A 19,282-nucleotide genomic window follows, 5' to 3' on the forward strand; every position below is an offset into this window, starting at 1 on the left:
GGCAGAGATCCCGGCTGGGACTTGGAAGAAACGTCTGCTGCCCAGTTTTGCAACCATAGCAGACGGCGAGCCGACACAGCGGATGCCATGGACCTGGCTGAAGTGCGGAGTAAGTCATGAAAAGCATCGGCACTATAGGCAATGACTGCCTCCAGGTGCCCTGCCTGGAGGGTTTCTTCCTCCGACAATGCCTCGTTGGCTAGTAACTGCTGAACCCAGCGAAGGCCTGCCCGCAAAACAAAATTGCTACACATAGCTGCGTGGACCCCAAGTGCTGAGACTTTGAAAAATTTCTTGAGCTGAATTTCCAGCTTTCGATCCTGCAAGTACATAAGGGCCGTTGCACCGGTAACCGGAATGGTGGTCTTTTTCGTGACCGCAGAAACTGCCGAATCCACTTTGGGAAGTCTGAGAAGCTCCAAGGCCTCCTCCGACAGAGGATACAGCTTATCCATAGCTTTGCCTACCTTCAGCCCTAAATCCATTGTATCCCACTCCCGAAAGAGTAAGTCCGAGGCTGAAAAATTAAAAGAAAAGGCCCCCGCAAGCCCAACACAACCGGGTCCGTAGCCCCCAGCTGAGACTCTTACTGGGGGGTCTCAATACCCAGTTCTCGTAATAAGACAGGGATGAGAGGGCCTAACTCATCTTGATGAAAAAGCCTGACGACTTTAGGATCATCGCCCTCCATTCCATGAGGCCCGTGCAGGCCCCGCTGCATGGAGTCCGTCTCCCCTTCAACCCCCCTCGGAGGTTGGGAAGGTAACTGCGGATCCTCAGACTCCGAAGAAGTAGACGAGACTTCCTGAGGGGCCACGAACCGCAGAGGTCTCTGCCTCTGTGGGTGTCCCGTCTCCTCCACATGCTTTGCCTTCTTCTGTAGCCTGGCCGTAAGATCCAAAAATCCTGTGGCCTCTCTTCCCCTCTATTTTCCTGACCTTCTGGCTTTGAAGGCTTTGTGCATCAGAAGCACAAAATCAGAGTTAAATGAAGAATCTGAGGAAGTATCCGCAGCATCTCCTGCTTGGACCTCCCCTACACTATGTGGGCCAGGCACCCCCGAATCGCCCCCCTCAGGGGCTAACTTTTGAGAGGATAATCGCACTGGGAGATTCCCTTCCCCCACTGCTGCAGTCGCTGCCGCGCTTCACTGACGCGAACGAATCCAAGATGGCGCCCGTTCCCACGCTCAGCGAGAACAGGCCAAAATTCAGGGCCGACAGGTCCCGAACACTCCGGAGGCCCTCGGTAGGGTCGTGGAGGCTCCCTCTCCTTCTGAGAGGTAAGCGGCACAAAGGCTTCTGTAGAAAGCCGGGTGCACGCAGCGCCGCAAGCCTTACACGCGGCCCCTCCTCAGCATAGCTGAAAACTCCCCAACCCCCAAACTTTCCTTCAGCACCACCCAAAAACGGCGCGGCAAAACAGAGAAAGAAAGCCAGAAGAGAATGGAGGAAAAGGAGAGCCCACAAAATGACAACAATGAAAAAACTTTTTTTTTTTTTTACACTTGCCGCAGAGCCTCCGGGTCCCGATCCTACTGGGGGGAGTGAGCCGGGCTCCCCGGTATCACCCCCAGGACAGTGAGTGGCTGGAAATAGGGTTCTCAACCCTGTACATCAGCGGCCTCGAAAACCAGAGGGGATGGACCCCTCAGGACCTAGCAACCCTCTGGGAGGCGGAAGACTGTCTCCTGAATCTGACTTTTTTTTTTTGGAAACACTGAAAATTAAATACTGAAGAAAACTGTCTATGCTAAGCCAACACTAATTCACTTCACAGACTGTAGGTTTTGCATCTGCTGGAGACAGAGTAATACTGACGGACTGTACATAAGAACATAAGAAAATGCCATACTGGGTCAGACCAAGGGTCCATCAAGCCCAGCATCCCGTTTCCAACAGTGGCCAATCCAGGCCATAAGAACCTGGCAAGTACCCAAAAACTAAGTCTATTCCATGTAACCATTGCTAATGGCAGTGGCTATTCTCTAAGTGAACTTAATAGCAGGTAATGGACTTCTCCCTCCAAGAACTTATCCAATCCTTTTTTAAACACAGTTATACTAACTGCACTAACCACATTCTCTGGCAACAAATTCCAGAGTTTAATTGTGCGTTGAGTAAAAAAGAACTTTCTCCGATTAGTTTTAAATGTGCCCCATGCTAACTTCATGGAGTGCCCCCTAGTCTTTCTACTATCTGAAAGAGTAAATAACCGATTCACATCTACCCGTTCTAGACCTCTCATGATTTTAAACACCTCTATCATATCCCCCCTCAGTCATCTCTTCTCCAAGCTGAAAAGTCCTAACCTCTTTAGTCTTTCCTCATAGGGGAGTTGTTCCATTCCCCTTATCATTTTGGTAGCCCTTCTCTGTACCTTCTCCATCGCAATTATATCTTTTTTGAGATGCGGCGACCAGAATTGTACACAGTATTCAAGGTGCGGTCTCACCATGGAGCGATACAGAGGTATTATGACATTTTCCGTTTTATTCACCATTCCTTTTCTAATAATTCCCAACATTCTGTTTGCTTTTTTGACTGCCGCAGCACACTGTACCGACGATTTCAATGTGTTATCCACTATGACACCTAGATCTCTTTCTTGGGTTGCAGCACCTAATATGGAACCCAACATTGTGTAATTATAGCATGGGTTATTTTTCCCTATATGCATCACCTTGCACTTATTCACATTAAATTTCATCTGCCATTTGGATGCCCAATTTTCCAGTCTCACAAGGTCTTCCTGCAATTTAACACAATCTGCTTGTGATTTAACTACTCTGAACAATTGTGTGTCATCTGCAAATTTTATTATCTCACTCGGCGTATTTCTTTCCAGATCATTTATAAATATATTGAACAGTAAGGGTCCCAATACAGATCCCTGAGGCACTCCACTGTCCACTCCCTTCCACTGAGAAAATTGCCCATTTAATCCTACTCTCTGTTTCCTGTCTTTTAGCCAGTTTGCAATCCACGAAAGGACATCGCCACCTATCCCATGACTTTTTACTTTTCCTAGAAGCCTCTCATGAGGAACTTTGTCAAACGCCTTCTGAAAATCCAAGTATACTATATCTACCGGTTCACCTTTATCCACATGTTTATTAACTCCTGTAGGTGGCATCCTGCTATTTATGGCAGAATCCATCAGAATTTCTCTGTCTCCATCTGCTGGAGGGGAGGCAAAACCCAGGAGTCTGGACTGATCCAGGTACATACAGGGAAAAGCAGTTTTTTCTGCTTTTCTATACACTTTCCCTGTACCGGCCGAAATTAACTTCTGCCTTTGGGCAGGCGTTAATTTCTGAAAGTAAAATGTGCGGCTTCGCTGCACATTTTACTTTCTGTATAGCGCAGGAATAACTAATAGGCCCAACAACATGCACTTGCATGTTGTGGGCGCTTTTAGTTTCAGAGGGGGGTTGGTAGCACGTTTTCCATGTGCTATTACCCCTTACTGTATAATGGGTAAAAATAACGTGTCAAAAACACGCGGCCAAACGGGGGCTAAAGGTGCGCTCAGCTGAGCGCACCATACTGAATCGGCCCATATGTACCTTGTTAACGTAATTTTTCAAATATAGTTAACTTTGATTTCCTTTGACAGAGCTCTAACCATGCCTATACTGGGAGATATGCATGAGCCGGGATGCGTGCACGCCACGCGCATATCTCCCAGTAAGTACAGAAGATATAATTTTTGAAAGAGGGGCAGGCCAGAAGTGGGGTCTGGGCAGATCATGGGTGGACCAGGACATAGCCATTAAGGTACTGTCCCGCTGAAGCAAGTGCCAGGATCTGACTGGCCCATGCAACCTGCTGCTGCTCTGGAGAGCAGGTAAGTTTTAAAGCAAAAAAATATAGGGTACTTAGCATGGTTTTAGGGGTCAGGGTTAGTAGGAGAAAAGGAGACAGGTAAGAAAGGAGGTTTAGGAAGTTCCCTCCCATTCCGCTCCTTTATTGAAGCAGACCGGGAGGGAAAAGGCCTTCTCCATCGCCGCACGCATCTACTAAATTCCCCCCTACTTATACGTACGAGACAGCACTCGCGTGCTGATATAAAATTATGCGTGCGGGTAGCGGATTTTATAACATGCGCGTGTCGACACACTCATGTTATAAAATCGGCGCATCTATGTGCATGCACCAGGAACCACGTGCACATGGACGCCTGCGCGCAAGTCTTAAAATCTACCTTTTATGAAATTAAGACTTTAAATTACTTTTGGAATATATGTATAGTTATCCTTTCATGATGAAAGTTTAGAGTAAGTTGTGTAGATCAATGCATACTCATACTTTAATACATTTTGATTTGTATATTTTAGGCAGCAGAATGTGAAAAATGTACATGGGTGTGAAGACTTTTGCAAGACACCATAGTTAGTATTGACAGAACCAATGCAAGGTCATGCTTGCTTTAAATAATGACCTTGTTGCTCATTATTATATAACTTATTAACCAGAGGCACTTAAAGGAAAAAGGTTTTCTTTAAAATAACAAGAGAACATATATACCATATTTTTTCGCTCCATAAGACGCTCTTTTTTTCCCCCAAAACTGGGGGGGAAACTGTCTGTGCGTCTTATGGAGCGAATATATATTAAAAAAAAAAAAACAAAACAAAACAACCTAACTACAACCCCCCCACCCTCCTGACCCCCCAAGACCTGCCAAGAGTCCCTGGTGGTCCAGCGGGGGTCCGGGAGCGATCTCCTGCACTTGGGCCATCGGCTGCCAGTAATCAATATGGCGCCGACGGCTCTTACTATGTCACGGGGCTACCGGTGCCATTGGTCGGCTCCTGTGACATAGTAAGGGCAAAGGGCCGTTGGCGCCATTTTCATTACTGGCAGCCGATGGCTCTGAAAGGAGCCACTGAAAGGAGCAATCGTAAAACCCATTTTAAAAAAGAAAAACAGCGACCCACTTAACCTGTGCAACTACAGACCTGTATCAAACTTACCCCTAATTGCAAAATTAATAGAAAAAACTATACAAAAGCAACTAGCGGAACACCTAGATAACAATAACATCCTATATCCCTCACAACATGGATTTCGAAAACATTATAGCACAGAGACACTCCTACTGGCGCTGACAGACAACATCATGAGGGGATTCGATAATGGTAAACAATACATTCTAGTGATGCTAGACCTCTCAGCAGCTTTTGATACTGTTAATCATAACATACTTTTAAATAGACTAGAAGAAATAGGACTAGGCAACAAAACACTCAGATGGTTTAGATCATACCTAAGCAACAGATATTTTCAAGTTCAAATCAAAGATTCTATATCAGAAAAAATAGACCTTCAAACAGGTGTACCACAGGGATCCACCCTCTCTGCTACACTTTTCAACATATACCTGCTCCCATTATGCCACCTACTAGCCGGACTGGGAATCACTCACTACATATACGCAGACGATATCCAATTTATATTACCCATTGACGATACAATGGAGAAAACATTAAACATAGCGAACATGTATCTAGATATTATCAAACAACTATTAAATCAAATGGAGCTAGTAATTAACATAGAGAAGACAGAATTCCTTCATTTAGAAAGGAAAAAAAACATGGAGATCTCACACAACCCAATCACACTCATTAACAACAAACAAATAATACTTGCAGAGAAAGTACGAAATCTAGGAGTAATAATCGACACAGAACTAAGCTTAAAACAACATATATCCATAAAAGTAAAGGAAGGATACGCCAAACTCATGGTCCTCAGAAAACTTAAACCACTTCTAACAACCGCCAACTTTCAATCAGTACTGCAAGCGCTAATATTTGCAAGCACTGATTATTGCAATACCCTTCTACTAGGTTTACCATACCCCTCCATAAGCCCACTACAAATATTACAGAACACGGCTGCAAGAGTATTAACTGGAAAAAGGAAAAGAGACCACATTACAGAAACACTGGCCGAGTTACACTGGCTTCCCATTGAACAAAGAATACAGTACAAAACACTATGCACCATACACAAATTAATACACAACGAAAACGCAGACTGGCTCAACACTGCCCTTCGTGTACACATCCCCAACAGAAATCTAAGATCAGCCAACAAGGCACTTCTAACTATTCCATCAGTCAAAACAGCAAGACTAACCCAGGTAAGAGAGAGAGCGTTATCCTTAGCGGGACCCATACTATGGAACTCCATGCCCTTGGAATTAAGAATACAACGAGAAAACAAAACATTCAGAAAAAATCTAAAAACTTGGCTATTTAAACAAGCCTTTCAAAAAGAGAAGGGAGAATAGATCCCAAGGACTTGCAAGGTTCAAACCAGGGAAGTGCAAGAGACAAAACACCCACACAAACAGGAATCAATAAGGGTGTTCGTTTTTTTTTGTTTTTTTTAATAGAATTCATCACTAAAGGATAGTTACATTTATAGAATGAGTCCTGAACTCAAACTGCTATAGATTTGACCTGGACAGAATAGTGATCACACTCATTTAACATCTAGCTTGATTAAAAAACTTATGTTACCGAACCTAATGGCACCTGTTTAAACTGATAAATTTTAATAACATTATTTTTGTGCCTTACTGTAAACCGTTGTGACGGTACCCACCTTAATGACGGTATAGAAAAGATTTAAAATAAATAAGTGCAGGAGAACGCTCCCGCACCCCCACTGGACCACCAGGGACTTTTGGCAGGTCTTGGGGGGGTCACGAGGGTGGGGGTTGTAGTTAATTACATTTAAAGGGTTGGGATGGGGGTTTTTTTTGGGGGGGGGGTTTCCCCCCCACAGAAAGAGAACGATAAAAGTTTTCTGATCTGGGGAATGGACCTAAATGGCCCTCCCCAGACCCGAAAACGAAATGGGGACAAAAAAAAATTGTATGCACTCCCCTAATTTGCTCCATTAGATGCACAGATGCCCGGGAACAGAGCTGGTTTAGCACACCTTTTTTTTTTTTGTTAATTTTTCCCCCTCTGAATCCTAGGTGTATCTTATGGTCAGGTGCATCTTATGGAGTGAAAAATACGGTAAATGAAAATTCACTAGCTCTAAAGTAATGCAATACAAAGCATCTCATTTTAAAAGCCGTATTTTGCTAATTACAAAATATTACAACAATAATAAAATTTACATAATCTACATTTCATGTTATCGAGGTTCCGGAATTTAAAGAATCTATACTGGCTAAACTGCTCAAATCATCTCAACTGTATCCTGGCTCCACTCCAATTTGATCTCATTCCTAGGGATTTTTTTTTTTTACATATATATTCTAATGCTTACATCAGAGGGCCCCCAAACATGGGCCTCTAGCACAACAACTCAATTGGATTTTCAAGATTTCTATAATGAATATTCAAGAGATCTAGTTGCACTGGAGAGCAGTGCCAAATGCAAGCAACTAAATCCCAAACATATTCATTTTGGAAATCCTGACGGTGTTGGGGACCCCTAGCCTATATTATAATATAAGGGGTTTACCTTAGTTTTATGGCCACACTTCAATAAAAACTGGGGGAGGCCAGATTGCGTCGCCGTGCATAATTTGGTAAAATCCTCCCCCCCACCACCACGCGCAGCCCGCACATGCGCAAGTGGCCCACAGATTTTATAACATGCATGTGCTGGTGCGCACATGTATTAAAATCCGTGAATCCATGTGCACGCGCGCACCTTTTAAAATCTACCCAATATTTTTAGAATGCACAGAGTTTATGATAAACACATTTTCAATCAACAATGCTTATGAAGTCATATATAAAAAGGTACATAAGATTTGTCATACTGGGTCAGACCAAAGGTCCATCAAGCCCAGTATCCTGTTTCCAACAGTGGCCAAACCAGGTCACAAGTACCTGGCAAGATCCTAAGGGGAAGACGGAAGCCATGCTTCTTATCTCTGGGATAAGTAGTGGATTTCTGCAATTCCACCTTAATAATGATTTATGATCTTTTCCTCCAGGAACTTGTGCAAATCTTTTTTAAATGCAGCTATACCAACAGCTTTCACCACATTCTTGGCAATGAATTCCAGAGCTTAATTATGCATTGAGTTAAAACATATTTTCTCTTATTAACTTCATTGTACTCTTTAAAGAGTAAACAGATTAATTACTCATTCCACTCATTATTTTATAGACCTCTATCATATATCCTCCCTTAGCAGTCTCTTCTCCCGGCTGAATAATCCTAACCTCTTCAGCCTTTCCTCATAGTGGAAACATTCCATCACCTTTATCATTTTGGTCGCCTTTCTCTAATTCTATTTATCTCTTTTGAGATGTGGTGTCTAAAACTGCACACAGTACTCAAGCTGAAGCACTATAGAGGCATTATGATATTCTCTGTGTTATTCTCCATTCCTTTCCTAATAGACCCTAGATCCTTTTCCTGAATGGTGACTCCAAATGTGGATCCTTGCATTGTGTAGCTATAATTTGGGTTACTCTTCCCTAAGTGCATCACTTCGCACTTGTCCACATTAAATTTAATTTTCCATTTGCATGCCCAGACTCCCAGTTTTGCAGTCCTCTGGCAATTTCTCAGCTTTGTTTTTGTGTCATCGGAAATTTGATCACCTCACTTGTTGTTCCCATTTCCAGGTCATTTGTAAATATATTAAAAAGCATTGGTCCCAGAACAGATCCCTGGCCCACTATTCACCTTTCTCCATTGGCAAAATTTACCATTTAGACTGAATATCTGCTTTCTATCTTTTAACCAGTTCCCAATCCACAATAGTATACTGTGCTCCCTATCCCTTGACATTTTAATTTCCTAAGTCGCTCATGACCAAAAAAAAAATCAAATGTAGATTTACTTTGAAAAATTCACTACTTTAAGTAGTTCTTGGCGTTTTCTGTTTTCTCTCTCTTTCAGATTCTCTGCTTCTTCAGCAGGTGTGAAAAACTCTTCATAAGGAATTTCATCAATGTCCACCTCCCCAGGAAGGATGAATCTGGCAACAGATAAAGCAAAGAATGTTTACAAAAGCTATAAAAACCTAGTTATCTGGTCAACAACAAGATTTATATTGCTTTATCAATTTTGTGTTTCACAAATTAGATTTTCTACTACAACAATAACAATGCATTATTTATCATAAGAATTATAAGCCCTCTTGATCTCTTACCTAAAAGTACGTGCCACTATAAAAAGAAGAAAACTAAGTTCAACCATTCAGTTAAAACAAAGTCATATCTAAGAACCAAAGACTCTTTTGTTAGTTTCCCTAAGAGAATTTTTGGTTTTTACTATGGTGGTAACATCAAAAGCAGTTGTCTAATTATTTGCAGTTTAGATATAAAGTGAACAGCTCTCCCATGTTGCATGAAGCCCATCTCCATCTCATATCAGTATTATAATTCTCCCAATTCAGTTATTTTAAATTATGTACAAATGACTGAGATTAGCCCTTACACTATTCTCTTTCCACTTAAAAGTTCAGAACTCAGGTTGTGATGAACTGTGCTTCTTATTGCTTCAGTTACCTCTCTCTGTCTGCCCATTATGGGGGACAACTGTCTAGTGATTAGAATTTGGGGCTGTAAATTGGAAGATCTCCCAGAACAGATAAAACTAGCCCCATTCCTTTTTCTCTACCATCCTCCAACAATAACATTGACCTTGGGAAATTCACTTCACCTTACTGTACCATGGTTTGCCATATCATAATTGGTAATAATTAGCTGCTTGTTCCTTCTCCCATCTAGAAGATCTCATGGATTATTTCCTACTACTATTTCCTACTATTTACAGTGGACCCTCGAGTTACAACCGGCTTGACATATGAACAACTTGGGTTACAACCAAAATTTTAGTTTTGAGTTACAATCAAAGTCTTGAGTTACAACCTGAATGCCGGCCAAAGCCATGTGATTCCGCTCGTGCATGCGGTTGCTTCTAATTAAGCGTTTTTTCCTGTCAGTCGTGTTTTTTTGGGCTTGGTGGGTGGGACTTCTGCTCTGCTGTTACAGTGATTTCTGCTGCTGCTGCCTATGAGACCTGGCCATCTCGGGCGCACCCAGAGCTGCAAATGTTCACAGGAGCACATAGGCAGACCCGGCACTGCATTGCAGCAAGCAACAGCATCACTGGTGACAAAGGAAGCTTCTGTGCAGCAGCAGAAAGGGAGTGTAGCACTCCGCTGCTACAGCAAGGTATCAGGAGGGGAGGAATGAGTATGCCGGGAGGGGGAAATTTCTGAGAGTAAAATGTGTGGCTTGGCTGCACATTTTACTTTCAGTATTCTGGGGGAATAACTTCTAGGCTCATCAACATGCATTTGCATGTGATGAGTGCTATTAGTTTTGGGGGGGTTGGCCACGCGTTTTCCACTCGCTATTACCCCTTTCAGTATAAGGGGTAATAATAGCACTTCTAAAGCACGCAGCCAAACAGAGGCTAAACAGTGCGCTCGGCCGAGCGCACCGTTCTATATCGGCTTGAATGAAAATTCATCAGATATATATATTTGTACATATATGTACAAAGTATATAAGTTAATTAGACTAACAGTCTAATTAACTTATATACTTTGTTTCTCTGAAAATCAGCCCTGTTAAATCAAGTATCTGTGATAGCTACCCCACTACATTCAAACACTGGCAACATTAATACAGTAAAGGACAGAATATTAAGATCTATTGGCCCAGCTAGTCTTCCTGGTTCTTATCTCGTTTTCTACCACTTTGGCTAGTTAAGCATTAAATTCCCATACTGAAATTAACACAAGCATTCCCCACCCATGTCTTTTCCCCAACTGCTTTATCCTGTTACTACCATTTCCTTTTATGTGTATTCCAAACATGTTAAATTATGTTAAAATGCCAGCCTCTGTTACTTCTATTGCTAGGCTATTCCATCCCTTACTTAATCCAACCCCAGGCCCCTTCCCATATCAAACACAGCCACCAAAACTACTAGATTCCGTCCCTGACTGAAATTAAATAGAGCTGTACAGTGCACTCACCCAACTATGGATCTCCCTACATAGAGGTTTAAAAATAGTCCAAAACACTGAGACCAAATAATAACAATCAAAAAATCCCCTCTATCAAACAGTGGTTATAGTTACGATGTCTATGGATCATTGGGATATTTCTAAGATAAATTGTTGGTTTCAACAAATTTTTATAACTGATAATAAAAACTCTTTAAAAAAATTATATATGTGTGTGTGAGACATTATGAGCTTGTATGATTAAAACAAGGGCAAGCATATTATGCATTTGCTTATGAAATCATGTTCAATTTAAAAATCCTAATTTTACAAAGAAGCTTAACACAGCTATAACCGTTATTTGACACAGGGAATTTTTTTTTTATTGTTACTCCCTACACAGAAACATTCAAAGGATTATCCGGACTTAAGGCAAACTGATTAAAACTTGGTTAAACCAGTGTGGTGACAAATTCACTTGTTTTGTTTTCACCGTTCCATGGGTCCTGATTTGTATTAACATTTAAACTGATCAACATATAATTCATTTCATAAGATTTTACCATAGTATGAAGAGAAAGTATTTATTTATGACAATATTACCTTTGTTGATTATAAATTACTAGTGAGTTATGTTTGTCTTGCATTTTAAATATGTATTGATTTTATGATATGTTTTATTGATCTGACTATACTCATTCTATTTTATTTTTGATCCACCTTGAGCACTTTATAAATTGAGTATATATAAATAAATTATGTTTTCCATTTTAGACACTATGTCTTTGGACTTGTTGGTGGGCAGCTAAGCCTTAACTTGAGTTGTGTATAGCTGAGACCCTATTTATTTCAAATGAGGTGGGCTCAGATCAAATTTGGGGTAGTTGATGGCAAACCTTAGCGATTACAGTATTTAATGGTGCTCTGCATCTTTCCAAGATGTGTTCTTTATCAGCCAATCATTCAAAAAGAGAGACTGTGCAATATCTGTAAGACATTTTGTGAATGCTAGTTATGTTGAAGCTAAGGCAAAAGGCAGTAATGCAGTACTGAAGGTGGTGTTTTCTTACTTAAAATCTGAGATACTTCCTGTGATTGTAATGTATCTCTACCACAGGCCTTCTTCATATCCAAAACCTACAGACATTCTCTCCCTTGTTGAGAAGGGGAATAAAGGCTCCCAAGGTGATCAACTTTTCCTTCAAGAATTTGTTCAAGGTCCTGAGGTCTAGGATGTACTGAAATCCTCCTGCCTTTTAGAGGACCAAAAAGTACCTGGAGTAAAATCCCCATCCTCTTACCCATAGTGGCATTGACTTGTCCACTCTTGCCTGCTTCAGGTAGATTTCCAACCTGAGCAAGTTCAGGGGATAAGGAAGCGTTACTGCTCTTTTGGGCAATTTAGAGAGATTCCCACTAGATGTAATTTGTAGCCTCCCTGTATAAAAACCAGAGGATCCACTTTATCTGAAGAAACAATGAGCCAATAGTTTACCAGAAACCTCTAACCCCCCCCCCCCCCCCCAATTCCCCCATCCTCACAGGAAGCCCTTCTGGAATGTATGCTAGGATCATGGCTAATGCCTCTTGATGGAGTCAAAAACTCAACCCTGGTTTTGACTATGTGGCAGTATGAGACTTAAAGCTTATTTGGTCATGATGCTGCCGAATCCTGCGGCCTGGTGTGAGTAGGTCCTTGGAAGTGTTTCTTCTGGGGAAAAATAACTGTTTTCTAGGCAGCCCAGTATGGAACATCCAAAAATGAAAGGTACTGTTATGGTAGCAGCTTAAAAAGTTGGTCTTTCATGGAGTTCCAACGCATCCTTGACTTTATTTCTGAAGAGATTTCTATCATCTCATTATACATGTGTGAGCCTTTTCTGCATTTTCTCACAAAAAAAGGAGAATTACAGCCATGACAGTATGTGAATACCAATAGTCATGGCAGAAGCTTCCAATGTTGTTTCAAAATCATCTTACATAGAGCCATCCTGGTGATTTAGTAGCAGGATTGCACATTACCATAGATAAGACTTGGGTTTGTTCCCTGGGTCAGATCTTCTGCTGTCAAAGCTAGGTATGCTGCAAAGGCAATGGTCATAACCCATGGATGAGATGGGAAGTCCCAATGATTGCACAATGGTGACACCTAGTGGTTGATTTAAGTACTATTATTGCAATATTCCAGAAGAAGCCTTGATGCATAGCCCCCAGCCATGGTCACTTGCTGTAATGACTAGTTAATTGATTTAGCAAAGGCTATAAAATAGTGGAAAAATTCTTAATTAGTTGTGAATGATGGCTCATAATGCTGAAGCCCAACACAGACCAGTTCTAAATAAACTGGAAACCCAAAAACAGCAAAAGAAAACCTGCTAGGCCAAAAGAATATCATCATAAGACATGTTAACAAGATGCTTTTCCTACTCATCACCAATTTGGAGAAACTCAGTGAATTCTTGAGCTCCTTTCAAGATTGTATTCAAGAATTGCAATATGTCAATATCGTAAAACTTTCTGAGGGACTAGAGCAGTGGTTCTCAACCCTGTCCTGGGGACCCCCCCAGCCAGTCGGGTTTTCATGATATCCACAATGAATATGCATGAGAGAAAATTTGCATGTAGTGTATGCAAATTTTCTCTCATGCATATTCATTGTGGATATCATGAAAACCCGACTGGCTGGGGGGGTCCCCAGGACAGGGTTGAGAACCACTGGACTAGAGAATAATGCTTCTCATAATGCTTCTTCCCAAAAAGATGCAGCGTCTGAAACTCACATACAGGGTGAACTGAAGGTACAGTTTTCTCAATTTCTTGGTCCACGTCTGGGTACATCTGACTACCACACGCACACTTTGGTGTGGTAAATAAGGTTTGTCAAATTCATCAGCTGCCTGGCCCAGATACTTCATGTCCACTTTCTTATCAACAGGCACAGCCATTGTCTATGCATGTGAGGCACAGTTTCACATTCAGATGTGGCCACTTCAAACAGTGCAAAATCTCTTTCACCTCTGGACTTTTAGAGCCATGTGGCAAAGAGCGGCACTGATACATCATGGATTGTATTCAAGGACAACTGCTTTCAGTTCTTTGCTTTCAGAGTAAAAAGGTGCTTGGTGAGGAGACTTGAGTCAGGGACCATTCAGTTGGACTGCTAGTGAATACTGCATAGTGAAAGCTAGAACGAGATGTTGCAGCTCCAAGTTATACCTGGACTCTGTATGAACGGACCTGGACTGACATTAACAGTGAGTAATAAACTGCTGGACTGATTTCAGCCCCGATTATAAAGAAATGTCTTGAAAATAAAATTATGTCATTTGAATACAAAGGAGAACTGTGTCCGTGTCTGAGAAGGGCCCTCACCTGACACTTGCTTAAATCATGGGCTTATGCTTTTACCAAGGAGCTAAAAAAAGATGAGGACCTCTCTCTTTGGTGCAGCCTGGCCTGCAGTGATTTCTTCAGACCCACAATTCTTGTATTGGGCCTTTGAGGCCAGCTTCAATGAGCTACACTTAAGCTCCCAGCAATGAAGGCACAGCACTTATTCTTCTGGACTCAAACAGCTCTGGGTGGCACCTTTGTGCATACAGCGTAACTGGAGTGGGTCATCATGGTCTTTTCCCAAACACTGCCAGAAAACTTTCTGATGGTTTATTATACACATCTTCTGTTTGTACTTGGAAGAAAATGCAGGGCTGCTTCTTAGACATGAGGAAAACCAAAGAAGTAAATAGTAAAATTTTCCTCTTAATAATCAGTTTGGACTATTGCAACTCTCTCCTGATTGGCTTATCAAAATCATCCTTAAAACCTTTGCAGTTACTGCAGAATGCGGCTGCCAGAGTCCTGACGGGTAAAAGAAAATCTGACCACATAACCCCCGTCCTTAACAATTTACAGTGGCTACCGATAGAGAAAAGAATAGAATTCAAAGTTATCACAGTTCTTCATAAAGCAATTTACAAAGCAGACTACACAGCCCTGGATAACATTATACATATTCATAGATCACCTCGCACGACAAGAACATCAAGTAAACTCCAACTAGTGATTCCTTCTCTTCCACATGCCAAACTATCCTCCACAAGAAACAGAGCCATTTCCATCATTGGCCCGAAGCTATGGAACTCGTTACCTATTCACGTGACCACTCAAGAAAACATAAAATCTTTTAAAAAAGACCTTAAAGCCTGGCTACTCAGCCAAACTCTCACAGACTGCACGCTCAAAGATTATAAAGGATAATCCCACAGATCTCTCCCTCTGTGTGTCCCTCCATCCGACTTACAATCTACCACCTTTGACTAACTCTCTTTCTGACTCCCAGAATCCTTCCCTTTCGTTCTATAACAGATGTCCCTTACATGATTTGAACTCAGATTTCTTCTTTTACATATTACATGGTATATCATTATCTGTTTATGCTAATGTTCCATACCAGTTTTTACAGTGTTTGCTGTTAAATCACTTTAAATGTATCAAGTTGTTGTAACTGTAAACCGGAGTGAAGGCAACTCCGCTATACAAAATATGCTAAATAAATAAATAAATAAATAAATAAATAAATAAATATAACATAACATGGTTTGAAGTTAAGAAAAAGTCAACCAGATAGTCTGCCAGCACAGTTACACTGAAGGAAAAAACATGGGCAGGCTCCATAGAATTAATCAAAATAAATGTCAGTAATGCTAGAAAATCTAACTAGAGCAATACCAGAAGAGTTTAGCAAAAAAAAAAAAAAAAAGACAGAAAAGGAAAAAAAAATTCTTAAGAGATCTATGGGGCTGCAGAAAGAAAAGCATGTTCAACAGTCTTCAAAAACAAAAAAACTGAGAAAAGCCATAGGGCTGCTGCAAAGTGGTAACTATCGCATACATGCACTGAAAGACTTCTGTCTTTCCACGAAGCTCTGGAAAGATTCTTTTTGGCAACAGGCACTTGTGCAACTCTGAACTGCTTGAACTGTTTGCTATCAGAGAAAATGCTTAAATGCTTTCTAAATAATCTGACCCCTTTTCCTCCAAATATTTAAACATTAAACATTCTGATCTCAATTATGTTACCAGTATTCCCCAAATCTGCTCTTTCCATTTTCTGAATATTGTTAAACTATGCTTGCTACAAAGCTTTATAAAGAGTGCGATTCTTTCACAATTCACTTACTACATTTCACTTCTTGCTGACTTTTTCTGTATTCTGTCCTCTTCATGCATCAGTTTATCTAATTTACATTTTTCTTCCTTTTGTAATATCATTCTCTTTCTGTAGCATTCACTGAATTTCCTCTCAGTATTGCACCAAATACAACATTTCACTGCATTTGTGGTTTGTGGTACTTTTAATCCTATGTCCATCTGTTCACCACCCTGATCATTCCATATTTCTAATTCCATGTCATTTTTGGTTCCTTCTTCTCTTTTGTCTCTCTCTCTCTCTCACTTTTTTGCCCTACAAGCACGGCTCTGATGGTTTCCTTTTTATTTGCCATGCTTCCTCATTTATCATACTCAAAAACAATATCAGAAAAGTCTCTCATTCCAGCGCTTATACATTTTTTGAAAATGAATTTATATTCTATTCTGTCTAAAATTTTTACACCACCATTATCGAAAGCCTTCCAATAAAAATATTTCAAACAAACCTTCCATCATCTTCTCTCTTCCCTATTGCTATGAGAGCCTCCACATCTGTGCCTTTCAAACCATATTGAAGCAATTCTTTGGCAGCATCCACGCTCTCAGGAACCCTCTCCACGCATTCATGAAGAACCCAGGATCGTTTCTTGATTTTACTCTGCAGAGAAAATAGGATAATTTCAGTAAAATTGCTCATTGTGGCACGAATGTTTTGTACTTTATACTCATGGGTATCCAGCAGTCATATTACACTGCAATGGAGGCTGCAGCAGTGGCTCCGTGTCAATTGTGCAAACTGTCAAGCAGTGGAACTTGATTTAAATTTCCTGCTCAGGTCCTTCCACTTCTTGGGAAGGATGAGGATGCTGCATGGTCAACATCAGCAGCCCCTGAGCAAAGGGAGTCCATCATGCAATGGTGCACCTAGAGGTCACATTTATAGCATGATTGCAGGGTTCCCCAGCTGAGGACTGCCACTACAGTGACTGGTCTAAAAGTAAGTTGGGAGTAAATATTAAAATAGGGGGAAAAATTCTCAGGTATTTATAAATGAAGGCAAATAACACCTGCTCAAAGGTACATGAGAAGAATGCAGAGTATACAAAATTAAACAGCAACGTTACATACATCCTTATCAGAGCAGGTAAGCCATTCCAAGCCTGAGGGACTATAAACTCACATTTTGAGCCATGGCTAGATCTTAATTTACAACCATAAGAAAATTCTAGCCACTCACCCCTGGGAAGCTTTCAGTAATCACCTAATGTTATGCCAAGCCAATTTAGCCAACAAAAATCATAGGCCATTAGAATGCACACAAAGAAAAGTCAAAATTAACAATTTAAATGTTGCCCCCCTCAGCTATAGGAAGCCAGTGAAGTAGGCAAGCAGAGGTGATACTCTCTCCTTCTTAGTTTTCCCCACACATTAACCTGGCTATACTGACCTGAATCAACTACAATTTCTTTACCAGGCAGCCTGGCAACTCCACCAGCAGACTATTTCATTATTCTAATAACAAATGTTAACACCACAATCTTTACTGCAGCATTATCTAAAAACAGCTTTAATTGTAAATGTGCTTTTTACAAGTTTCACCCACAGAATCCTCCACAGAGAAAGCAGACTCAAGGATTACCCTAAGACTTTTGACTTTGAATGATATATGGTGTTTACCAAATTTTGCTTTTGTCATTACACTATGTTTGCTAGCACATTAACATGAAAACTTAGTGGGCAATAATAAAATAGTTCTTAATAAATCAATGAGACAGATTTTTCTAGTAGAGGCACAGGTATAGCAAAAGTTGCTTATCTGTAACAGGTGTTCTCCAAGGACAGAAGGGCATCAGTCCTCATACGTGCATGTTGTCATTCAATGGAACCCAAGTTGGTGCAATCATTTCAGAGCTTACAGCATGCTCAGGTGATCCTGGGATAAGACTATGGCATGAGGCCCCCCTCAGTTTGGTATATTGCTATAAAAGTATAAATCAATCCTTGGGGAAACTGGGTGAGTTCCATAAGGATTGATATCCTGCTGTCCTCAGAGAACACCTGGTATAGGTAGGCAACTTTTGATTTCTCCAAAGATAAACAGATGGCAACCTTCATAAAACTATATAAGGGCAACCTGAAAATGATAAAAATGAGAACTGGGGGAATAGATTTGAGTTATAAAGTTTAAAGAGAACCTTCAAGACAGACTGAGCAAACCCAGTGTTATATCAGGCATCTCTATCCAAATAGTAACGTGATATGAACATGTGAACATAACTCCACATCGCAGCTTTGCAAAACTCTTTCGTATTAGCTGAGCTCAGGTAGGTCTCTAATGTCACCGTGATTCTAACATTATTCCTCTTGGCATGCCCTTCCAGAGTCAAATCAATAGGGGTGTGCATTCGGTCCCTACGTATTGGCAATCCGCAACGGATGTGGCCATATTCGTTGTATTCGTGGGGAAGCGAAACGTATCGCGATTCCCCACAAATACACGAATCTTCGCCGAATTATTCGGCTGCCTAAAGAAACCAATTTAAACAAACCCCCCCAACCCTCCTGATCCCCCCCCAAGACTTACCAAAACTCCCTGGTGGTCCAGCGGGGGGTCCGGGAGCCATCCCCTGCTCTCACACCCTCGGTGCCGGTTTCCAAATGGCGCAGATAGCCTTTGACCTACTATGTCACAGAGGCTACCGGCTTGCCAAAAGTCCCTGGTGGTCCAGCAGGGGTCTGGGAACGACCTCCTGCACTCGGACCGTCGGCTGCCAATAATCAAAATGGTGCCGATAGCCTTTGCCCATACTATGTAACAGGGGCTACCGGTGCCATTGGTCAGCCCGTCACATGGTAGGAGCACAAGATGGCGCCGATGGCCATGTGACAGGGGCTGACCAATGGCACTGGTAGCCCCTGTGACATAGTAGGTCAAAGGCTATTTGCGCCATTTTGAAAGTGGCACCGAGGGTGTGAGTGCAGGGGATGGCACCCGGACCCCCGCTGGACCACCAGGGAGTTTTGGTAAGTCTTTGGGGGGGGGGTCAGGAGGGTGGGGGGTTGTAGTTAATTTAGTTTTAGCGGGGGAACAAATAGAAATTGACGTATTAATGTATCGGAGCGCCATACGGCCGAATGCAACGTATCTGCCCCCCGACGAATCCGAATCCCGAATG

At 41.6% G+C, this 19,282-nt stretch overlaps 1 protein-coding gene across 1 annotated transcript in view; it reads right to left on the bottom strand.

The window, feature by feature from the left end:
- NBAS (neuroblastoma amplified sequence) overlaps positions 1–19,282 on the bottom strand; it is a 1,239,997-nt gene that overhangs the window by 974,468 nt on the left and 246,247 nt on the right. The window contains exons 17-18 of the mRNA XM_029595926.1: positions 16,613–16,764; positions 8,836–8,973 (exon numbers count right to left, since the gene is read on the bottom strand). Coding sequence (XP_029451786.1) covers positions 8,836–8,973; positions 16,613–16,764 — 290 coding nt within the window. The remainder of the gene's footprint in view (positions 1–8,835; positions 8,974–16,612; positions 16,765–19,282) is intronic.

The sequence above is a fragment of the Rhinatrema bivittatum genome, chromosome 3, assembly GCF_901001135.1.
Source record: "Rhinatrema bivittatum chromosome 3, aRhiBiv1.1, whole genome shotgun sequence".
NCBI classification, from domain to species: domain Eukaryota; kingdom Metazoa; phylum Chordata; class Amphibia; order Gymnophiona; family Rhinatrematidae; genus Rhinatrema; species Rhinatrema bivittatum.